We start from the raw sequence: 23,877 nt of genomic DNA, 5'->3' as shown, positions 1-23,877 counted from the left end.
TCCCAGATTTTCACTGATTGGGAGACAAATAACCTTGGCATTGGTTTAGTTCAGAAAATTTGCTTACTTCCTCTTGCTATTAGCTCTTGGAGAATTCCAACATCTTGCAATTCCAGATGTATTTCAGTTTACAGCTACTATTTCGAAACAAATATGCAGCTTAAATTGTAGTAATAACCTATAATAAAGCTTTAATTCCAGTTCACTTCTTATGTAATCAAAAATCATTCTTTCTAGAGCAGAGAAAGTAGATACACATGTGTACTCAAGGCCCCATTGTTTGGTAAAAATGTTCACTCCTTTTCAGGTTCCGTTATTCTGAAGACGACGTGGTGTCCTATATTGTGCAAATCCTGCAGGGTCTGGACTACCTGCACAGCAGACGAATCCTGCACCTAGACATAAAGCCTGAAAACATTATAGCCACCTACATGAACACGATCAAGATCATTGACTTCGGCAGTGCTCAGACTTTCAACCCACTCTTTCTGAAGCAGTTCAGTCCCCCTGTAGGAACGCTGGAGTATATGTGTAAGTAAAGAGTTCTGTGGTCACAAAGAGAAATTCAACTTCAATCCATTTAAAAACCTACTTTTTTTTAGGAAGCACATTGGTCATGTTGCACAAAAGTAATTACTCAGAGTAATTTTACACATATGAATCTTCACATCATATGCAATCTAGGCTTGCCTTCTTTCTATTTATGCCTTGTCAGGAGATCATACTAACCTTGTAACCTTTACCATTTGAGCATGTGTTTCTTTTGCTCTTTTTATGGAAGTAATTGAGCACATCTTTGTGCTCTGTAATTTGCGTTTTTTTTTTTTATCCCTGCTGGTTTCTAAAAGCTCCCGAGATGATTAAAGGAGACATTGTGGGTCCTCCAGCTGACATCTGGAGTGTTGGTGTGCTGACATATATCATGTGAGTGATGATCGCTGCTCTGCAGCACCAATTATTTTGCTTATGAAAGTTAAAAACTTTACATTTCTATATCATTTGAGATGTCAATATATCAAAGTGCATTGCATTATGTATCTTGAATATGATTTGGACAAGTGTCACATTATGGACTGAATTGAATTTGAAGTTTTATTATTACAGTTTATGAAATATCATAAAGTTCTTGTTGCTGTTGTGGATAATGTTTAGGCTCAGTGGACGGTTACCATTCACGGAGAGTACTCCAACAGAGACAGAGGCCAGAATCCAGGCAGCCAAGTTTGACCTCAGCAAGCTGTACCAAAACGTATCCCAAAGTGCCTCTCTGTTCCTTAAGAAGATCCTGTGCAGCTACCCTTGGTGTGTAAAGTGTACTTTATCTTTATCTATAACTATAACTTTATCTATATAGTGTACAGTGTATCTCTATCTCCAAACATTATCTATCTGTCTTTCGATTGAGGAATTCCCCTTAGGCATTGTCAGAGTAGTGACTGATTTGCATGCATCTGTGTGTACGTGTGTGGTGTTATATTCCAGGGCACGTCCCTCCATCAAAGACTGCTTCAACAACTCGTGGTTGCAGGACGCCTATCTGATGCGGCTGCGACGGCAGACACTCACCTTCACCACCACGCGTCTCAAAGAGTTTGTGAACCAGCAGCAGCAGATCAGGGCTCATGTGGCTACCAAGCACAAAGTGCTGCTGCGCTCCTACTCTGCCCAAACCCCCACCACACCAACCACACCTACCACACCCACCACTATATTCTCCACACCCTCCACTCCCTCCATTTCCTCCACTCCTGTCACTCAATGAGCTTGGCTTGTTTTTGATGGAACAATGTTACCCAAGGGAAGGGGCTCTCAGAACAAGAGGACGGAGAGGCATGGCCCGGTGATGGACTATGACCATGCTGAGACCTGGCTGGCTGGATCACAAGAGTGTGTGAACACATCAGGCCCAGCCTCAGTAACACTATTCAGAAACAGGATCGAACACCACCACTATATGATCTGAGATAAGTAACTCAAGCACATCCAGTACAGACTAATACTAGCACACACCGTAGATTCAAACACAGTAAGCTCTATCAGCTATGGCCAGCATGCTAAGTGCTGTTGTGTTCATTGTCCTGCACCTAGCCCTGCCCACAAACAAGCATCCCACACCTACATGTTACCTTGCTTTTTCTGACTAAGAAAACATGAACATATACCACATCCTTTGATAAACCAGTTGTAAATGTGGACTTTTGTGGTGTTTCAATATAATAATTCGGGGGCCTTGACATTCGTGGAGAAAATAATAATAATAAAAAAATGTATATCAAAATTCTGTGCTAGTTTTTATGAGATTGATAATTTTCTTACAGGTAGTTGTTATATTGTATTCACCACGATATATGTAAAATAGACTTAAAAGACAATTCCAATGTCTTTCATAAAAAAGATTTTAAAAAGAAAGAAAAGACTGAAAGACTGAAAACATGTCTGTATATTTTATAGTGTTTTAAAACAATCTGGTTGTTTCTAAGTGTGATACAAGTTGTGGCACAAAAAATATAATGAAAAGAAATATCCCTGCCATAGGCTTTCACAATGTATAAAATGAACCCAGTAACAATTAAAAAATTTTTGCACAATTCATTTGAAAGCTAGTATAGTGGCTGTATCTGCTTCAGTTATCTAAGACATGATTACTTCAGTAACAATAGCAATTACCATAATACCGAAATCAATTTCTTATTTAATAAAGAATGGCACATTCTGTTCATGTATAATCACATTTCAGATTGTGGAATATCTGCAAAACCAGCCTCACCATTTTCATTCACTCTGTTGAAATGAATAATGTGATAATAAGGATATAAGGAAATGTTACCAAGTGTAAAATCGTGACATCTCGCCATTACAAATACTGATACTGGAGACTCATTCCAAAACATCACCTACTTCATTTTCAACTCGGTTTATATATAGCATTTCTCAGACAAGTCCATGAGTATGTTGTTACTGCAAAAATGCCACTTTTCTGGCAAAACCTTTCTTAAAGAAAATATTCTTATAGAAAATGAATCAACACTACCACCTGACCAATCAGATTTAAGCATTTAACAATGTTGTGGTGTGAGATTACATATAGACATTTTGTCCTTGCATTAGCTGTATATTGATGTTTTTCCGCTTTCATTTTAGACCTTGTGGAAATCTATAAGCGTGTCCTAAATTATTTTGAATCGGAGTAGTGCGTGTGTGTGTGTGTGTGTGTGTGTGTGTGTGTGTGTGTGTGTGTGTGTGTGTGTGTGTGTGTGTGTGTGTTTTTTTCTTTTCTTTTTTTTTGAAAAACATTGGAATTTTCTTTGTCCGCAGTCCTCAGTTTTCAGTCAGTAATTTACTGTAGTGCCACTTGATGTTCTACAACAAATACAGGCTTTTCTCTTCTTGATTTGGGTCTTGAGCAGACTGTGACGTCAAATAATTATTATTATTTTTTTAAGGAAAAAATAATGTTAGAACTGTTTGCAAAAAAATAATAAAAAAATCCCAGGATTTGAAAGTCATCTATTTATTTATTTATTTATTTATTTTTAATGTATTGGAAGATGCCTTTGCAGTTGAAGTCTAGAACGTAAAACACATCACAGACATTTTTGTGTATTGGCCATTGTTTTGTTTTTTTTTGTAACGCATTTTTTTCCGATCTGTACAATGGTGGAGTGCAAGCATGTGATCAATTGAAATATTTATTTCATAGTATAATTATAATAAAAATTCACTACCTGTGGCAGCAATAAGAGGTATTGTGGCATTATTCTTCAAAAATGTTTCCTTTATGTGATTTGAGGTTCATTTAATAAATATATATTTTTTTTTTTTTTTTTTATCAAGAATGAAGCTGCTATATAATTCATGGATAAACATTAAATAAGCCAAACAAACCAAGTCATTTAACCAAACAAAGTATCACAGAATAGGACATTGGAAGTGTAAAATCTATAACTTTTGAATATCTTTAGCAGGCTGTCCATTCATATTGTTGGAAAATGGTCGCATTTTTCTAGTCATAACATAAAAGATTTTATTGAGAAAAAATATATAGAAATATAGAATTTTGTTCAGGTAAAACAGTGGCTGTTACACTAAATGATAAATTCGGAAAATTTCCTAATGTAAAAAAGGGATTATTTCTCAAGACATTATGTTGTGAAATGTTTGTGAAATGCTTCTCTTCAACATTTGTCAGATCAGATTTCTGAATATACATTTCATTTATTTTGCACATTAATATTAGGCTTTAATTATGTTTTGTATAAGGTATTGTGTTTTTAATCTACCTAAATGAGGCAGCTTACAAAAAGCAGCAAAATGTTAAGAATATATTAGATTCTGGATTATTAGGATTTTTCAATCTTAAACATGGATTTACAGATTTTTATAGAACTAAAGGGTACGCCATCTTACAATGGCACCAACATGGCTAATTTGAGTAGTTATTTTATTAATGCTTATTTTATTAATGCAGATTTGACCTGAATATGTATGATTGTGTGTGATATCAAAATTAATCATTAACATAATCAAAAACACGCTGATGTGTAATTTAGAAACTCGAAAGCTGAATATATATATATATATATATATAAAAAAAAGAATGTTTCATGTGAGTGTATCTATTAAACATCCATCTTACAGAAACAATATTTTAAATTAGACACAACCTTTTTTTTCCACCAAATGTTTCCTTGTTATACTAGTGAGTAATGCAAATGTTATTACAGTGCTGTTTTCACAGCAGCACTAATTTTAGACTATTTCACATGATGGAACAAGTACTTGCAAGCTGTGCTGCCATCTTTTATATTTTTTGAAGGGAATAAAAGATCTCTGGTTTAGATTGTTTGGGTACAAAAAGTAAATCCTGAATGTTGTTACATGTTGCAGTGAGTTGTTTTGCTGATTTTTGCACTTCAGAACTGTGTTGGCGGATTTTTTGCATTTGCATAAAATACTCAACTTTAATCGCAAAGGCCCTTTTTGTATTTCTGGTCAAATTGTTCATTTTTTTCCTACCTTTTATTTTCATCTTTTGTAGTTGTAATTCTATTAAAAGAATTTTGATTAGAAATCTTCTTCCTGTTCATTAAGTTTTGAATCCAACACACAATGAAGCAAAAATGGCTCTCTGGCTACAAGAAAAAGGCTGTTTGTTTTTATTAGTTGGTGTTTTGAATGTATTTTTTTTTCTTTTTATTACACATAGAAACCCTTTAATGTTAAACTAAACCAGAATTTGGAATGCATTGCACTAAAAACACTGACAAACCTGAACATTGTCTGAATGCTTTACAGGTTGTATCGAGAAAAAAAAAGTGTACATGTGAAAATGCAACATTTGCTGAAATAAAGTCAGAAATAAAGAGTATATCTGTCACTTTTGTCAGCAAAATTAAGCTTCAACTTTCCAAAAGTCCTTTGGTTGAACTCATAATTGTGTCTCAAAGCCACAACTGCTGCTAATAATTTGCATGTTTTGAATATCTATTAATAGAATTAGAGAAGAAAAGAAAACAAATGCATTGTAAAATATGGTCAGTCATAATTATCTGCATCTGTTTTTATTTCTTCATATACATGTTTAATGTTGTGTAATGTCAAGAAAATTTGTTTGTGCAAGTTATCGTTGACGTTATTGCAATTATCTTATAGAGAAACTTCAAGGGCTTCTGATTTTCTAGTGTAGGAAATTTGAAAGGAATCATTTTACCTCTGATGATCTCCATTGTTATATGTTACATAAGAAACAATTATATAATAGTAACTTGATTTGCTTTTAGCACAAATCTCACACATTCTGACCAATCAGAATTCAAGCATACTGTTGACAGTGCTGTGGTATAAACTAGACCATGAGACAGACTTTCCACTCTCCTCAAAGAGGTCCATTATCTAAATGCCTTGATGTAAATGGTCTCAAACCGAGCCTCCTGGTGGCAGCCCACCTGTGTAGAAGCTCTCATCCGGGAGGACTCGTGTTTCACATCTACTACTCATGCATTCTTAGTCACAGCCCACACTGCATTCTGAGTAGTCTCTTGGGTCTTTCAGCCTTTGGTTCACTATACAAGGCCTGGCTGGCTACTCTGGGACACTTGCTGAACATCTTTTATGGACCTCAGCAAGTCTGGGAGTCTCCAGTCAAAGATCTAAAGAAGGAGAAATGCTGGGTGGCATCTGTAGACCGCTTACAATTAAGGCTTCATTCGATCAGACTTGTCCCATTGGAGGTGTGTATATAAAGCCAGGTTGAGGGCTACAGTCTGTGAGTATCGTGACTGAGATATTCAGGAACCTGGGGTAAGTCTTTTTTGTTTGTTTGTTTTATTATCTGGTCATAATTCTTACATTCTTCACATATTATTTGAAATATATTTTTGTTTTAGTAATTATTTTAATCAAACACCTCTGGATGTTGCTGTGAAGATGGGTTCACTTTTGAGTCTGGTTCCTCTCAAGCTTTCTACCTCAGGAACGCTTGCTCATTAGAGATAAACTTATAGGGACAAAACGTTTAGGTGCTAACACATAAATTTAAAATGTATAACCTCATTACCTCTGTAAAGCTGCTTTGGTTAAATGTCCATTGGTAAAAGCACATAAATAAAACTGAATTGAATTGATTAGCTGGTGGTTTATGTTGTATTACATGATAAGTTGAGTGTTTCATGTTACAGTCTGCATTTTACTCATTTTAAACCCTAAACCCATTTCTCAAAGGAAAGCCTTAAAAGACAATTTGTCATTCCACCAATATGAATTTTATTTGTTTTTTTGTCTAAATGGTCAGATGTCCAAATTCAAGGCTGCACCCCCGCCAGGGTGCATAATTAACATCAACGACCCTCAAGTTCAAGAGGCAGCTATACGCATCCAGGCTTCATATCGGGGCCATCGGTAACAAACAACCTAAAATATTGTTAGCACTGATGTTAATTGGACCATTGTGTACAATCATAATTGTTTCTGATGAACATAGTAAATGTTTTTTCTACTTGAATCATTTATAAATACAAGATAATCTCTAAATGTATACAATATAATAAAATTGTACGTTTGGGGCAACTTATATGAATCCAAGAAGTGAAACCAATTTCATAAGGAAATGCCATGTAGAACATTTTAATATCTTTTCCTTTCTAATATATGTTCAAGGTCAAGAAAAGAGCTACGTGAGAAAGGGCCACCAAAATTTCTGCAGGAGCTAAAAGACGTGCTCCTGGTGGAAGGAAGTGCCGCAAAGTTGGAGTGCCGAGTCAGTGCTTTCCCTGACCCCTTCATCGTCTGGTCAAAAGACGGCAAAGAGCTTAAAGATGGACCTAAGTACCGCTACGTGTTTGAGGAAACTGATGTTGTGGCACTAGTGGTGCGTGATGGAGAGTTAGCAGATCTGGGCAGATACACTGTTACCATTAAAAACCCCTTTGGTCAGACATCTGGCTCTGCTTGCATTATAGTGGAGGGTGTGTAGAATTGCAATAGAATGGAAGTCAATACACATCTGTATTGTTTGAAGAATAGTACTAAAAAACTTTTCTACATGCAGTCCCAGCTAAGGTGACCAAGGGACCAGACAGTGTGAAAGGCAGAAGAGGGACCACTGTTGTGCTGAAGGCGGAGATCAGTGGGGAACCACCCCCTGATGTCGGCTGGCTCAAGGATGGAGAAGATATAGAGGAAGATGACAGGTAGTGATGTTTCTTTACTCTTGTAGCTGTATTTTTCAAGTCCATCTATCTAAATAGCTCAGTGTTGTAAACTCAACTGGTGTGCTTATTTCCCTCTAGGGTGTTTTTTGACGTAGGTGACACTGACACCATTCTCACGATCAAAAGTGCACGGGCATCAGATTCAGGAAAGTATGAGGTGTTCGTGGAGAATAACTTGGGAACGGATCAGTCCTTTGCTCGAGTGGACATTATGTGAGGAACTCAAACTGTTACACCAAACTGCAAGGTTCTTTGGTGTGTATTACATCTTGATGTCTCTAGACAACTGTGTTATTAATTCGATTTATACATGTTGAATAATCCATCATTTTATTTTTTTCAAAAATAACCTGAGAGCACTATTTTTTGTTTTATGTTCCAGGTTTTTAGTTAGCAAAATATAAAAAAAAATGACTTCTTACCATTAAAAATATGCAATAATAAATAAAACAGCAGATTTTCATGTATATTTCCTGGGCTTTCTGACCTCCATTTTGTTCAAGCTCTCTCAAAATGAGAGGGTTTTCTAATGTGAAAAATTGGGTTCACCGGTTAAAACAGTGATTTCGCAATAATAAAAAGGGACACTGCAGATTTTTTGGGCTTTCAAACTTTTTACATATTGCTAATAATGCTAAAAAAATTGTTGCTAACATATCTATGTACATGTATTCCCTGTTGACAAAGCTGACTTTTAAATGCTTTATGAAGTTTTACCATCGTTATTTTTAGCATGTTGGAAATGACCACATCACTTCTCAAAGCTCCAGGTTCAGAGTTCAGCTTGGATTACTGCCTTTGTTAAGTTTGCACATGTTCCCTGGCTAGCTGTGTGGGCTTCCTCTGGGTTATCCAGTTTCATCCCAAAAACATGAGCTGGTGAATTAGCTGGTAGGTTTGGTATTCTGTGATGGATGTCGGAGCTTTTGTGGCTCAAATTGTTAAACAACTAACAAATAACTTATTAATAAATAGTAACTAATTCTCCAAGGTATTTCGACTTATAAATTACACTTTAGATTTGTTATATTGCTATAGGTTAGTTAGTTATCATGTAAATACTATTAAATTCCAATGTCAAATCTTAAAGTAGCAGCAAAATATTGAACTTAAACAAATCTGAAATTATCTTTGCTATCGCTTGACATAAAAAATACAAATTTACCAAAATGAAGAAGCTTTCAGTCATTGGTGAGAAAGGAGCAAAACCACTTTATTTTTCTGCATGTCCAACGAGCTCTCGGGAGTCACACCTCAAACAGCGATGGCGTGAGTCAGCTGATGCTAGCGAGTGCAAATTCCAATCTAGAAATTTCACGTTCTACAAAATCTCAAATATGCCTAAGATGATTTTCTCAAAAATATCTCTACATGTACTGGAGGTGTTCCTGCATCAAAGGTTTTATTCCAGGGATACAACTGACAGGTTGTTAATGACTAAATGAATGAATGAATGAATGAATGAATGAATGAATGAATGAATGGATGGATGGATGGATGGATGGATGGATGGAAAGATGGATGAATGGATAGATGGATGGATGGATGGATGGTAGAGTAAATGGATAAATAGGTCAATAGATGAATGGATGGATAGGTAGATAGATGAATGAATAGATGAATGGGTGGAAGAGTGGATGGATAGGCAATGAATAGATGGATGGATGGTAGAGTGAATGGATAAATAGGTCAATAGATGAATGGATGGATGGATAGGTAGATAGATGGATGTATAGATGAATGGGTAAAAGAGTGGATGGATGGGCAATGAATAGAAGGATGGATGGATGGATGGATGGATGGATAGATGAATAAATGGATGGATGGTAAAGTAAATAGACAAATAGGTCGATAGATGAATTGATGGATGGCTGGGTGGATGAATGGATAGGTAGATTGGTGGATGAATAGATGAATGGGTGGAAGAGTGGATGGATGGGCAATGAATAGATGGATGGATGGATGGATGGAAGGATGGACAGGTGTGCTGGTCAACTTTGACTGCACATCTTAGTCTACTAGCAAATATACTATAAATTTAGAAAAATCTTTTACTTAAGCTTGCAGGGACTCCATGAGTTTTTTTTTAACCCTGATAACCTATTTGAGATGTATTCCATCAGCATGTCCTCTAAAGATTTTATTTATTTTTTTGTATTCTATCAGTGTGGGTTTCGATGCGGTCTCATAACCACATACTGTCCAAAAATATGATGAAAACTTATGATGGAAGCAGAAGTGTATGAGGAGTTGGTTTCCCAGCAGGAGGCCCGTGTTTCTCTCTCTCTCTTTTTTATACACACACACACACACACACACACACACACACACACACACACACACACACACACACACACACACACACACACACACACACACACACACACACACACACACACACACACACACACTGCTGTAAACTCGACGAAGCGCTCGGACTTTGCCGACCGTCCCTACTCTTTCATTCTGCGACCGTTTCAAGGCGCCCCAGCTCGCACCAACTCCTGCCAGCGGAAAAGTTCTCAACAAACTTTTCACACGTTAAAAACTCAGAGTTTCCCCCGAATCAACTCACACTGCACCCTCCGGCGAGCACCCGGGACTGTGTTTGATTCTTGTTTAGCGTTTGAATGTTAATCTACGTGGAGTGAAGTAAAAAAGCGCATCTCTCTTCCAGCCAGGCCGAGAGCGCTTTTAAACTTTGTTTTGCGTGCACGACTTTTGTTGAACTTAAAGGGGCAACGCCTGCATGGTCTTCATTCAGCTTCGTCACGTATTTGAATACATTTTGTAACTGTGTCTATGCACAAAAAGAAAAAAAATATGTTTTAATGTAAAGATTTTACCTAATCAACAGATTTAACTTACCTGGTTTTGTACGTTGCTTAAGCGGCGTTTATTAAAGGCGTTTACTGGGGCGTTTATTATAGCTAAATATGTCTAGATTGTTTGTACATAAAAAGGTTAATGTATTTGCTTGTGATTTTAAATGGTAACAAAGTTTATTTCCTACTCACTCTATTTATTATTTATTATTTCTTTAGATGATCTATTAAACGTTGTAACGATGCAAAAAAAAAAAAAAAGAAAACCGAGCGGGCCCTACACCACCCGTTGCCCCTTTAAGATCTCGGGCGCCTTGAAACAGCTGAGTTCCATGTTTGTATCTTGAAATTGAGAGCAGAGCTGAACTCCATGTTGTAACAAAGTTGCCATTAAGAAACGAAACTTTTTTTTTCTCCCCAATTTTCTTTTTTTTCTAATTATTTTTTCTTTGTTTCTTCAAGACAAAAAAAAACAAAACAACAACAACAAGGAAATAACCTCGCGATCGGCGCGCATGATGCATTTCCTGAAGTGCTGTTAGGATTGGTGTGGGCGCTAAGCGTGGGGAATTTTGCTCGGCTGTGAGTGTGTAGGAGTTTAGAAATTGCAGAAGTGCGGGATTTTTGCGGGGCTTCATGGACGCGCCGTCATCCATCATCACGCAAGTGAGTCGGGATGAAGAGCCGAGCGCTCCTCTGCGGGACAAAGGTGAGAAAGTCCAAACCAAAAAAAAAAGTGTGTGATGGTTCAAATGGACGTTTTCCGAACCCGGAAAACTCTTTATGTACATACAGTACCATTTCTACACATGCATGCATATAGTTACACATTCATCTATATATGTATAATCAATAGACTTAATTTATACATGTACAGAAACTATATACACAATCAACAAGTTGTATGCTGAACTTTTCTTTTCACACACACACACACACACACACACACACTCACACACACACACACACACACACACACACACACACACACACACACACACACTTCATATGCATTCTACACATTCCAGCAGAACATAGCCGGAAGTTGGTATGCACCTGGCCATCATATGCTCCTACTGAACATGGCAACCCAACAGATGATGTCACTATTGGGCCCTTGAGCAAGGCCCTTAGTTAGGTTGTATAATTAAAATAACGAAGTCGATCTGGACGTCTGCCGAACATCATAAATGTGAAGATAAATGTAAACACATGGCCGTGATGAGCAGATGTCCACATACTTTTGGCCTACATATGCATATACACACACACACACACACACACACACACACACACACACACACACACACTCCTAGTAGGCACTTTAAGTATCATTTATTCATCCAACTATCCAAATATCACTGCTTAGGGTGTTTGTAATTGGTGGAATAAAATAATGGGTGTTCTACTCCTGTACAATTGGAACACACACACACACACACACACACACACACACACACACACACACACACACACACTGGAGTCACTGCTGTACTGAGAATGAATGAGTAGGTGGTTTCCACTGAGATTTCGGATCCCACTGGTTAAGCACACACACACACATATATATATATATATATATATACTTTTATATAAAGCTATATAGATTAGAGCAATGTCACATGGTCTTTTTTTGTTCTGGCGAGCCTGTACCCAGTGTTCTTGGCTGACATTAGTAGATGAGTCTCAATCAAGTTCTGATGTGTTTTACCTCCGTTAAAGTCACTGACTTTGCATTTTTTCTGCATTTTAAAGTTTGATGTGAAAATATACAAAACAACTTTCCCTGCCCAATTATCGGTCAGCTCTTGAAACGGAAGTTCTTACAAGGACAAAGGATGCACTTGTTTGGTGGTAAGGCATCCTGGTAGATCCAGCATGGTTTGGGAAGTGGTTGCGTCGTGGATAAGATGTTGGCCTTCTGATTAGATGGTCGTGGGTTCAAATCCCATCACCACCAATCTGCCCTTGAGCAAGCCCTTTAACCTTCAATTCCCCAGCTGTATAAATGAGCCCTGGATAAGGGCGTCTGTCAAATGGCGTTAATGTAAATATAAATTTGGTTCTCCTGTATGGAATCGGTTTTCAGGTTGAGCATTTCTTTCACAACACGAACGGTCCGAAACGTTACAGGAAACAAATCGATGGCTTTTGGCTTACTGTACAGTACGCACAATGCCTCCGTTTGTTTATTGTTTGCTGACTTTGGAGAAGTCGGGATCTGATATATAGCTCGGAGCGTCGGTTTTGATAGCTTTCACATCCTATCGGTTTTGCAGGAGGTTGTTTACGATGTGGCGTTCGGTTAATTAGCAACTTAGCAGGAAATATATAAGTAAACAATAAAGCACAACGTGGCTCGCCGTTACAGGAAAATATCGATTCGCACGATGCCGACAGAGACGTATGAAATTTACTGTTACCACTCCGAAGGAACTTCCGGTTACAGCGTGTTCTTGGAGTGTTTTATTCCTTTGATGAAAACTGAAATATTTTATCGAAGTTTAGAATAACTGATACGTTTTCATGTCATTTTGCCACAATGTCCTTATTATTGGGTTTTTGTAATATGGACAGTCGAAGAAATCATATTTGAATTTCTGCCACGAGACTTCTTACAAAATAGCTGAATGATCCGTCAACGCTTGAATTGAGAACGAATGAGCGGTGAATGGACAACACATTTGTACATTTTGCTCCTCGGACCCTCACCAATTGAGGCATAAAGCCACGAAGTGCTACACTGGTACTGGAGGAAGGACCATGCTCCCTAGGGGCCAGTGTTTACTAAACGTGTACTGCCATTAAATTGTTTACTGCAGGTCAAAGAGCTGGTGATCATGTGATGCACTGTCACTTTCTGTAGCTCGGTGCCTAAAATGGCAGGATGTCCCACATGCAACCACAAAAAAAGAAGTTTCCTTGCACGTGCTCGATCGCATTGTCGTGTAAATCTAAGGCTTTCCTTATCTCCCGTGTGCGCAAGGCTAGTATCTGTGAAGTAAACAGTGTGCTGGAATGCTTTAAAGTGCCCTAAACATCCTCTAGTAAACGGTTTACTTTTTCCTACTGTTTTCACAAATCTTTGGGTTGTGGGAGGGGGGGTGGCTATAACTGCAAATATTCTCCATCCCTATCCGGGAAAAGAGTTTCTTCTGAAAACTAGCTTCATGCTGGTCATGCAATGACAGGTTTTAAGTCTTACTGCTTTTCTTTGGATTATGGATTACTGTAGTCGATGTGTACCGTAATTTCCGGACTATTAAGCGCACCCAAATATAAGCCGCACCCACTGAATTTGACAAAGATTTGTATTTTGAACATAAATAAGCCGCACCTGTCTATAGCCGTGTCTATATATGTCTACACTGAAAATAATGAACTTTACACAGGCTTTAACGAAAGACAGTGTCTGTTACACGGCTTGTATCTAAACAGTAGCCTACCAAGAAAGTCATTGTTCACTGTCTTCCTCCTTCCTTTCACAACAATTTCTCTCAGGAGTTTATCTTTCATGCTCGGTTGTTTTCAGCGTGACGAATGATTCGCATTTCCTGTAGACAGTCCGAGTGAGTGACAGGTCAAACATCAGTCCATATCAATCCTATTCTTGAAAAAGTCATATACCACCCCAATTCCCCCCCAAAAAAGTTGAGATGCTGTGTAAAATGTCAATAAAAACAATAATAAACCCAACTTTTATTCCCAATAGAATATCAAAAGCAGATCATATGTTTAAACCAAGGACGTGTACCATTTTGAGGTAATAAGAAAGGAAATTTTTTATTTGACGGCTGCAACATGCTTGAAAAATGCAGGTGCGGGAGGGTTGTGGCGATAGAAGATAGGATCGTGTATCAGCGATAGGCAGAGATATCACAGAAAGCTGACGCCTATGACGATTTCAAGACGATATTCGGCTCGTTTCGCATTAATGTTTTAATTTCATCATTCAAAAAAAATATTACCATAATCATTAATAATAAATAAACTATAAATGAACTACAATTTATTTGCCCAGCAATAGCCTATTAGCTATTAAAATTTTCATTATTTGCTGTAGTATATTAGGATTAGGATATTTCTAGAGAAACAATAAACTAATAAATTAAGATGTTATCGGCATAGTTTGAGGAAGATCGAGCTCTTATAAGATAAAACAGTTTAGCCCTGGCCATTTGAGCCCTTGTATGGCCACAACAATTCTGGCCCTGTTGTGATACAGGAAATTTTAATCTATGTCCCAATCCTGCACGACTGCCACCAGAGCCTCTGTGATGAATGTTGTTTTGAAACATTTTGCATTCAGTTTCCAGTCCTCTTAAATATTAAGGACTGTAAAAGCCACGTAGGGGGGGTCATATTTAAGCTTGACCATACGTCTGCGTTCAGCCACAAAGTCAGCCGCTTTTGCGATGATCTCACTTGTTTTATTGGACAAATCTGGGATAGCAATTTTGACGGAATACTTGCGCCCCAGGAGCTCGCACTGTTTGTCAAACATTTAAGTAGTTCTCGATATTTTTCCGTTTCAACAGCGTGAAAGGAAACCATCTCCTTCGCGATATACTGCACCAGGGCCACCTTTTACTCTTTTCGTTTGTACCTGGTGGAGCTTGCAAAAGCTCAGATGTATGACTGACTTCATGGATCAAATTTCCTTCGCATCATTTCTCGAGATAAAAAAGTAATGTGAACGATTGAATAACTAAAACATGTGGAGTAAATAAATTGGTTGAAAAATTATTAAATACTTTCAGAAATGATTAAATATATGAGCAAATGAGTAAACTATTGCACTGCCCCGGCCCAATACGATAGTATCGTGTATCGGGGATCTCACAGGTGGACAATATGGCGATCTGAAACTTGGGTATAACGCCCAACACTAGGTTAAAGGGCCTCAGGGCCACTGTCCAGCATCCACTCATGTTTTTTAACAACAGTGTTTATACTTTTTGGAACCGAAGAGACCAGTTGCTGGAGTTTTCGGAGAAGAACAGCGCTTCATTCGTGTCTGAAACAGGATTCAGGATAATAATCCTGGGTCTTCTTTGTTGTGTTTTTTGTTTTATGATTTCATTACTTTTGGTTGCATTCTCATCAAAATCTGAGCGGAGAAACAATATAGCTACATTGTGAGTGTGTGTGTGTGTGTATGTATGTGTATATATATATATATATATATATATATATATATCATTATATTAAACTGTAAATATTTTAATCTAGCCAAATCTCATCCGTGATTTAGTAGTAATGTCTAACAACATAACTATGCAGTAGAGAGTTAAATGTTTTGCTCAAATCCCAGCAGTAGCTCTTGGGCAAATTCTGGCATTCGACCTTCTGTTCACTAGCACAAGACTTCAGTTAGTAATATGCCATCTTCAGTGTTTCCTAAAACCTTTTGTGTCTTTTCATAGGGGAGGGCAATACACATATAATAACAAGATCATTGTACCAGGTGTCTTAAAAGTCAGGAACCAGCAGGAGTTAAATTACATTTGCACAGTTATCTATGTAGTATTTTCGCACATACGATTTTCTAACAATTTCAAACTCTGACTGGAAGTAGCAGGTTGGTTATGAAACAACCATTCCTTTCTTTTTTTGTATTTAAAGATAAAATCATCTAATCATCTAATTGAGCACTGTTGTTTTGTCAATAGTTGGTTTACACAACTGTATACTGTGAACCAACTATTAACAAAACAACAGTGCTTTGTTAATAGTGTCCTAAATGTTTTTAGGTATTGAGATGATATTTCTGTACCATTCCCTCTCCTTAGCTCTTCTAAGATGTATTATGCTCATTTTAAAAGGTTTCAAAACATTCTACTACTACTACAAAAAAAAAAAAAAAAGATAGTACAAAGAAGAAGGATAGTCAGAGATTTATGCTTAGTATTTTGATATTTGATTTTATATTACATTATGAGTCTTTCATAGTTTTCCCCCATCTGAATGGTAATTTGTATAGAATAATAATAATGTATTTTTTTTTTATAGTGCCTTTAAAAGTAGCATCTCAAAGCGCTTCTTGAATATAAAAGAAAAAAATGTAATAAAGATAAAACAAAAATTAAATACCAAAAAAAAGAAAAAAAAAGGAAAACAAAAAAAAAATAAATAAAATAAAATATATATATATATATATATATATATATATATATATATATATATATATATATATATATATATATATATATATATATATATATATATATATATAGTAATAATAACATTTATAAGAAAAATAGAATAAGTATAAATCTAAAACAATTAAGTAAATAAACAAATATAAATAAATCACAAAAATAAGAAATCGCATGAAAGCTATCAAGAAAAAGTGAGTTTTGCTATAATATCATATAATTTTTATTGTTTCATGCTTAAAATTAACAGGCAGCAAATTGATCCCTCAGCTCCAAAGTGTCTGGTTTAATCTAGCTCGGGGTTTTTCTGCCTGCATAGAGTTTCACGTGCTCTTCCAGGGGTTTGAGTGGGTTTCCTCTGGGTTCTGTGTTTTCTGCCCAACCTCCAAAAAACCTTTCTTTGCGTTGACCGGCTTTTTTGTTCAAAAAAGGTGTAGCGGTTATGAGTTTAGTTGAATATACAGAGCTGTAAATAAAAAACATAAATATTGTTAAAGCTATTGCAATTATTTTTTTTTATTTCCATCACTATATTAAAAAACATATCTCATATTTGACCCATGCACTTCATCACACACTAACTGCTTATTCCGCAGCACATTTTGTAAATGAGGATCTGCCAAATGAATACATTTATATTTTGCTGGCGAAAACAGTTGTACGTGGACAGAATAATCTTGTCTAATGCACGCTTACTAAAAATGTGCAGTAAAACCCTGCAAGCATTTCAGAGCAGCTGTGTAGAGTGTAAGTACAGTATGTTCTGGTGATTGATAGGTTTGGATTTTTTAAGAGTGGTGAACTGCAGGGAGTTTCATGCTGGCTCAAATCCGTTCTGGGGTGAACAGGATGGCTGACAAACCTCTAAGGTTGTTTTTGTGACCGCTGCTTTTGTGTGTGTGTGTGTGTGTGTGTGTGTGTGTGTGTGTGTGTGTGTGTGTGTGTGTGTGTGTGTGTGTGTTTGCCTCATTTTCTGTGGAAATAACTTCAGTCTTTATTTTTCTGCCGGAATTGCATCAGGGCTAAAGTAAACCCCGTGTGCTTTTGTACTGCCTAATATTTTCATGTAAAGTGTTTATGTAGAATATGTGCAAAAATAAGCGGTTCAGCTGTTGGGTTAATTTTTTCATCCTGTTGAAACTAAAGCCAACATCCTTTCACCAGCAGTTTTTTGTTATTTCCTTAGGTGTGTTGATGTGAACTCTTGTTTTTTTTTTTTTTTAAACAAAATATTTTTCGCCTTCGTGAAAAATGACCAGGGTTATGTGACTCCGCCACGGTGTCAGTAACTGGAAACAGTATGTTTAATAGAACTGTACATACCTAGCACAACTATTCTTTGGTTGCGTAATCGAATGTTGCAGAACAAGATAAGTGTAAATGCGTCTAAATAAGAGAGAGAGAGAGAGAGTATGCGCATGGTATAATGCATTTACATAGAAAGTCATCGTAATCATTCCCAAGGTTTTAGACGTGCGAGTTTTGTTCGATACGCATCGGTAGTAAATATTTCCCGAAGACCACTGAAACGTTTACGTTTCAAAACACCTGACAGGACAATGGTTTCTCTGCTCGAACACATCTGAGACAACTCGGTACGCATTTCTTACGGCTTTCCTGAGGTAACGATCTATGATAACATTTCCAATTTCTAAATGCAATTTGACACAATAACAACGTGCTGCAAGTCTCCAGACAGAAAAGCGGAAATTCCATTTAAAAGCCGTGAGTGGGTTATAAAATGACTAACAATTTCACCTGAAGTGAGTAGAAGAAATCTTTCCAACAAATGGTTAATATTTTGAGATAATAAAAATGAATTCTCATGGCCCAGCAATGATGAGTGTGGTGAGCGAATAATGGTTGCACCAGTGCGTCTTCATCAAGACTGATTTATTTTTCTAATTGTTTCATTTGAACAGTTTCCTTTAAAGTTTTATTTCAAAACCCAGACGTGTCATCATTTATTAAAAGTTGTCTGCTACTTAGTACACCTGATGTTTTGTACAAAATTTGTCAAAACCTGTTTGCTAGCTCGATCATGCAGCTATATGCTAATTTGGGCAAATTTTTCCAAGTTTTGCACCGGAGTTATAGCTAATAAAGCTAGCAGGTGATGGAATCCAGTCTCATACGATTTAGATTTTTCAGTATCCCAGCTCCAATCTTTGAGCACCGCTGTAAAACCATAATCTGCTCAGCTTTGTTGCCTGGATAGGATTTTGGCAGATGCTGAAATGTGCCTGGAAGATGAATAAATGAAGACTGAGAGAAACATTTGTTGGCTATTATTGGAGTTTAGTCTCTATTATTAGAGAACTTGTCAGAATTGGCCCTTCATATGTCTTTGTTATCTGTCAAGGGACAGCTGAACCCTAGTTGTGCACACACATCTGGCCCAAAAAGAGTGTTACATAAGTGTTGCGCTGATGTATTAGTAACCACACCCTCAGCTCACCTGTGGAAAACACACCGTTCTGCTTTGATGAAGGAAACCAGACACTCTTACACTTTTCTAAAAAAAAATTTATATAGCAAAATACAACCAGGAAATTTATTTCTCTGTTGTCATGTGATCGCCATTGCCGTGTCTGCTCCTTTTCTTTGAACATCTGATAAACATACCTCAGTCCTCCAGAGTGTGTTATTTCAGACCAGCATCGCTCTTAACCCTGCATGTCTGTACTTGCTGCCATGTTCTGAAGAATGTTTGGCTATTTAGTATTACGCAAAAAAAAATCATCAGCAGATCCTTATATGCCGCTGACCCTAATAATGAACTGTTGCACTCTAACGGGGAAGGATCGTTGTATATTCTGCTGGTGTTTGTCCCTATTTGTGTTTAGTAGCGTTAAACTATATGACGAAAATTATATTGAAGTAAGTATCTCAGTAATAACATTTAAAGATAGTTGATTAGATAATCGTTTTGTAATTTTATACTTTAAATGTTTCCATTTTATAACCATTTATTTTTATATTTCATCAACATTTGTGTGGTAATAAAGTAGTGGCAGTCTGCTAGCAAGGTATCAGGATATGCATATTTTGTTCTCGACTTTGCCTAGTGTTCAGTAAAATGCTTCTCGGATTAAAAGTTCCTGTACACACACATACTGCACGTCCAAAAAAACACAACGTTTTCAGCCAGAGCGGTGTCAGATAACTTGCGTCATCAGCGCTGGCTTCTACCCTTTGGACCACCCTTTCAGCTCTTGATGGAAAACCTGTGGAATTCCACGTTACATAACAGTGGGAAAGACACACGCTGAAGAATCAGTGCCTTTCTTTTTCCTGGCTGCCAGGACTGAGCAGACTTCACTTCAGCATTGACCATCAAGAACCGGCCACCCAGTCACACAGAACTTCGAAAGGGCTGGAACAACTCTCTCATAATCTCTTTTATGAGGTCTGAGCTGAAAGACACTCTAGGAAATGTTTTGGCTACTTGCTCGTACTTGTTTTAATATGGGTGATGTTACTGGCCTGATGATTACTGGCCAGAAGATTACAGTGTGACCTCTCAAAACTGTGTCAAGACATTGTCCAGTACCACTAGGCATTGGGTCCAAGCACCTGTTCTTATTTTTTGTTATTGCAGAGTTAAGTGTGGACTGCTGAAAGGCCTGGCCAAGAATAGTCTTGTCTCTGACTGACTGGCTCTCCTGGGTCTTAATAGGAGTCAAACTTTGCAGACAGTGCCACCTGGAGACCATCAGAAACTCAATATTTTGTCATTTTTTTCATTGACAATTGTTCCTTTTGTGTCATTGATTTTTAATAAAATCTTCAGATAAGTGTTCCATAAATGTTTTTATGAATGGAGCCCAATTAAATGGAGTTTGTTTGGTTTGTCCTTTAAACTAAAACTATAGCCTCAGCTCTATATAATGATTTAATAAAGCAAGTATATACTACAGTGTGCAGTGAGTATTTACTTTTTAAAGAAAAAAATAAATGGGAAAACTCCACCCTCACAAGAATCCACATGAGGCAGTGAATTGCTTGATTTCACTGAACTTTTGGAACTTTAAAAAGCATGGAATCAGCATGCTGTGTTGTTAAAGATGTCTAGGCAGCTCTTCTTTATCTGGTTTTGTTTGCTAACTTGGCTTAAAAAAAATAGAACAGATTAGCAGAATACATATGCTGAATAACCCAGTTGCCTTGCAGGTATGATTTCTTGAACTCTGGGTTAGGATACAGTCACATGCTGTTTTACATATGCACATTGTCCGCCTAATCTGAAGGATCTAAAAGCACATTCGAATTGTATTCGGAAATGTATTTTTACGGCTAGCAAATTCGACCAGTTCATTCAGGAAAAGCTCAGTTGTTCATTTTTGAAAGGCAACAACACTCGGAATTGCATTTTACACATTTTGGAGGACGAGAATGGGGAAACGCTATAATTGAACGTCCTTTTTTTGTTCTTTTTTGCACATTTCAGTTTTCTGATTAATGATTTAATCAAAAATACCTTATTATGTGGCTTTTTTTTACCTCAGAAATTCATCTTTTTTCCCCCCTTAGGTTAGCTAACTAGTACTTTTGTGGGATGCCATTGGTTTTTAGTTAGTCATATTAGATGTTTCCAATGATATCCTAGTGTCTTTTTGCTCACAAAAACAACATATTTTTCAGAAAATTAGATTATTAGGTGACTTACACTCTAGCAAAGTATCTAGTGACATGTTCTCTTTTGAATCATGTATTTTTGAAAGATTGTATGTAGGCTAGCATTTTTATGTTTTAAAAATCATATTTACTGACATGTACCTGGGAAATATAACTATAGACCTGTTGCTAGGTTTAATAAAAAAATAAAGACGTTAAAAAAAGCACCTAGTAGGTATTTAAAAACCATTTATACAGGCTTTGTCTGGCCTGGTGTTTACAAAGGCAAGCCTGCTGATTTGAGCCATGCTCACATCTTTGTGCTACATGTTTGACTGGTGTAGACGGGGCTGTATTGCATTACCCAAACATCTTGTAACATTTAGAAAAAATGTGTGATTATCCACAAGCCTGTCAACGAAAATAAATGATACAGATTGCAGCTGCGCTCGCTGACGTTGTTTTTTTTTTTTTTTTTTTTTTTGTGGAATTTTAATGCGTGCGTGCTTAGCATTGTGGGTAATCTGGGCCATTCGCAGCCTTGTCTGCTCTGTACCTGCCTTGTTGTGCGAAACTCGATACAGTCGAGGCTGCACACACAGAGCCTGCTCTTACTTCACTTCCTGTTCCTATTTTGGTTTGGCTGGGCCTCGCTGCACAGCACAGGATTATGGGCCGGCAAAATGGCTGCATTCCAGAGGCAGGGTCTGTAGAAGGGAGAGACATGGTGAGCAAGAGGAGCTGTGGGGCCTCCAGAGGGATTCTTTTGAACATAACGTTCCAGATGAGCTGCAGAACTTGTATTTAGGACATGTTCTCATTGTCTTGAGCTCCTATTCTGCTCTTTGTGCTGTTATGGCATGAATCATTATGACCTCATTTGATATAGGTTTCAGGTTTTTTTTTTGGGTACATGGTATAGTATTTCTATCATAAAATAGAATTTTTTGCTTAGTAGTTTTGTAACTTTTAGTATTCAATAATAATTTATACATTTCTCTAATATATAAAATTCGAAATATCATGTCAATATGTCATATGTCAAAATTAACGTATTAATTAACGCAAATAGATTTTAACGGCACTAATTTTATTAACGCGATTAATGCAGCCCGCATTTGTTTGACCATTTTATTTCAAATATATAAATATAAAAGAGGCAAAATGAAAACCTTCAACACAACACACATTTATTCACCACGTCCTTTCTTTATTCAGATATAAACAAAAACTCCCCCAGAAAACGATATTTAATCACTAAACATTTGTTTTACCGCTAAGTCTCAATTTAAGCACCAAAATCCGCCATGATGCACATATCCGTCAATCAAAACCGTCTGTGAGAAAACGTAACAAAAGATCCGTTTGGTGTCTTGATTTACATACAGTGGACACCTTGGATTGCAAATGGCCTGCTTTTGCGAATGCTTTGCAGGACGAACAAAATTTAAGTTGCATTATGAACTGAGACTGATCGTTCTTCCCCTCGCTGCTTAAAACAACACAAGCTCAGGGCAGCTTCCCGCATATTCTTCCTGATTCAGATGTATCCGTCATACAGCTAGCATTCGCATGAAAGTACTGTTTACTGTAGTATTGCAACCACGTGTGTTCTCATGGAAGAAGATTCTCCTTACATGCAATAACCCTTCTCCTCCTCCTCTCCTTCCTCTCGTCGTCTTCACGCCAGCCACGTTTCTTTTCAAAGGGAAAGTGCAGGCTAATTTGTTTTATTTTTACTTTATGTTGTGTCCTAATCATTATTTGTTAGAGATACATTAGGGGCAAAAATTTGTGCAAAAATACCATAAGAAAAGATTTTTATATGAATATTTGGTGTGTGGAACAGATTATCTGAGTTTACATTATAAATGCTTTGCATTGCAAATTTTCTCAATGTAATTTATTATTTTTTTTAAACAGTTACAATAATCTTTTGTATCCATGCTCTATTTTGAGCACGGTTAGACTAATAATAAACATATATTTGCATAAAGCATCTATATTTATCCATGGCCATGTTGATTAGAGTATAAAAAATTTGAAAAGTATTAATTTAAGGCACATTTAATACATTAATCTAAAAAATATTTTAATCAATTGACAGCCTTTATAATAAATAAATAAATATATATATATACACACACACACACACACACACACACACACACACACACACACTATGGATTTTTCATGTTACATGGGATTTCTTTGGAATAAAATTTGAGTTTTTGGTCAATGTAGCCATAATTTGTTATAACGATGCTGTCTTTATGCCTACTGCATTCTACACACCACCACCACCACCACCACAACAATAAGAACATCGAAATAGAATTTGAAACTATCTTTTATATTTTGATGGATTCAGATTGAAAAACTTGCTGACATTTCTTTTTTCAGATTAAAGCACACAGATAAAGCAGATAGTAAAAAAGGAATTTTAAAGTTGATCAGCTAAAAGATTTTTTAATTTTGCCATATACTCGCAAACCCGGATGAAAATGTGTCACCATGACTGAACCCGCTACCCCTCTTACCCCCTGCCACTGGTGTGAAACAAGTTGT

General features: G+C 36.8%; 3 protein-coding genes and 1 long non-coding RNA gene across 7 annotated transcripts in view; all 4 read left to right on the top strand.

Moving 5' to 3' along the window:
- Positions 1–5,368, top strand: part of spegb (striated muscle enriched protein kinase b) — a 101,480-nt gene extending 96,112 nt beyond the window's left edge. For all 4 annotated transcript variants that reach the window (XM_083537625.1, XM_083537627.1, XM_083537626.1 and 1 more), the window contains 4 exons: positions 308–531; positions 849–924; positions 1,153–1,302; positions 1,483–5,368. In XM_083537625.1, coding sequence (XP_083393751.1) covers positions 308–531; positions 849–924; positions 1,153–1,302; positions 1,483–1,762 — 730 coding nt within the window. In that variant the 3' untranslated portion in view covers positions 1,763–5,368. The remainder of the gene's footprint in view (positions 1–307; positions 532–848; positions 925–1,152; positions 1,303–1,482) is intronic.
- Positions 4,909–8,178, top strand: LOC310724062 (SPEG neighbor protein-like). The gene is made up of 5 exons (XM_083537829.1): positions 4,909–6,518; positions 6,791–6,897; positions 7,156–7,463; positions 7,547–7,688; positions 7,788–8,178. The coding sequence occupies exons 2-5, from the start codon at positions 6,791–6,793 to the stop codon at positions 7,924–7,926; spliced, it is 696 nt and encodes a 231-aa protein (XP_083393955.1). The 5' UTR covers positions 4,909–6,518; the 3' UTR covers positions 7,927–8,178.
- A 2,667-nt stretch (positions 8,179–10,845) lies between these two features.
- The window catches only part of ctdsp1 (CTD (carboxy-terminal domain, RNA polymerase II, polypeptide A) small phosphatase 1), a gene marked incomplete at its 5' end in the record, with an annotated part of 30,353 nt that continues 17,321 nt past the window's right edge, over positions 10,846–23,877 (top strand). The window contains one exon of the mRNA XM_083537659.1: positions 10,846–11,243. Within this exon, the coding sequence (XP_083393785.1) occupies positions 11,171–11,243 (73 nt within the window). The remainder of the gene's footprint in view (positions 11,244–23,877) is intronic.
- LOC310724097 lies at positions 17,906–20,528 on the top strand. The gene is made up of 2 exons (XR_014532933.1): positions 17,906–20,101; positions 20,294–20,528. It is a non-coding gene; the product is annotated as an uncharacterized lncRNA (long non-coding RNA).

The sequence above is a fragment of the Silurus aristotelis genome (assembly GCF_946808225.1).
Source record: "Silurus aristotelis genome assembly, chromosome: 3".
Taxonomy (NCBI): Eukaryota; Metazoa; Chordata; class Actinopteri; order Siluriformes; family Siluridae; genus Silurus; species Silurus aristotelis.
Note: the sequence above shows the minus strand (reverse complement) of the source record. Positions and strands in the feature narration are given on the sequence as shown.

Coding starts and splice junctions, on each gene's coding strand:
- LOC310724062 (XM_083537829.1), top strand. CDS start 6,791: ATGTCCAAATTCAAGGCTGCACCCCCGCCAGGGTGCATAATTAACATC. Junction 7,464..7,546: donor TGCTTGCATTATAGTGGAGG/GTGTGTAGAATT, acceptor TTCTACATGCAG/TCCCAGCTAAGGTGACCAAG. Junction 7,689..7,787: donor GATATAGAGGAAGATGACAG/GTAGTGATGTTT, acceptor ATTTCCCTCTAG/GGTGTTTTTTGACGTAGGTG.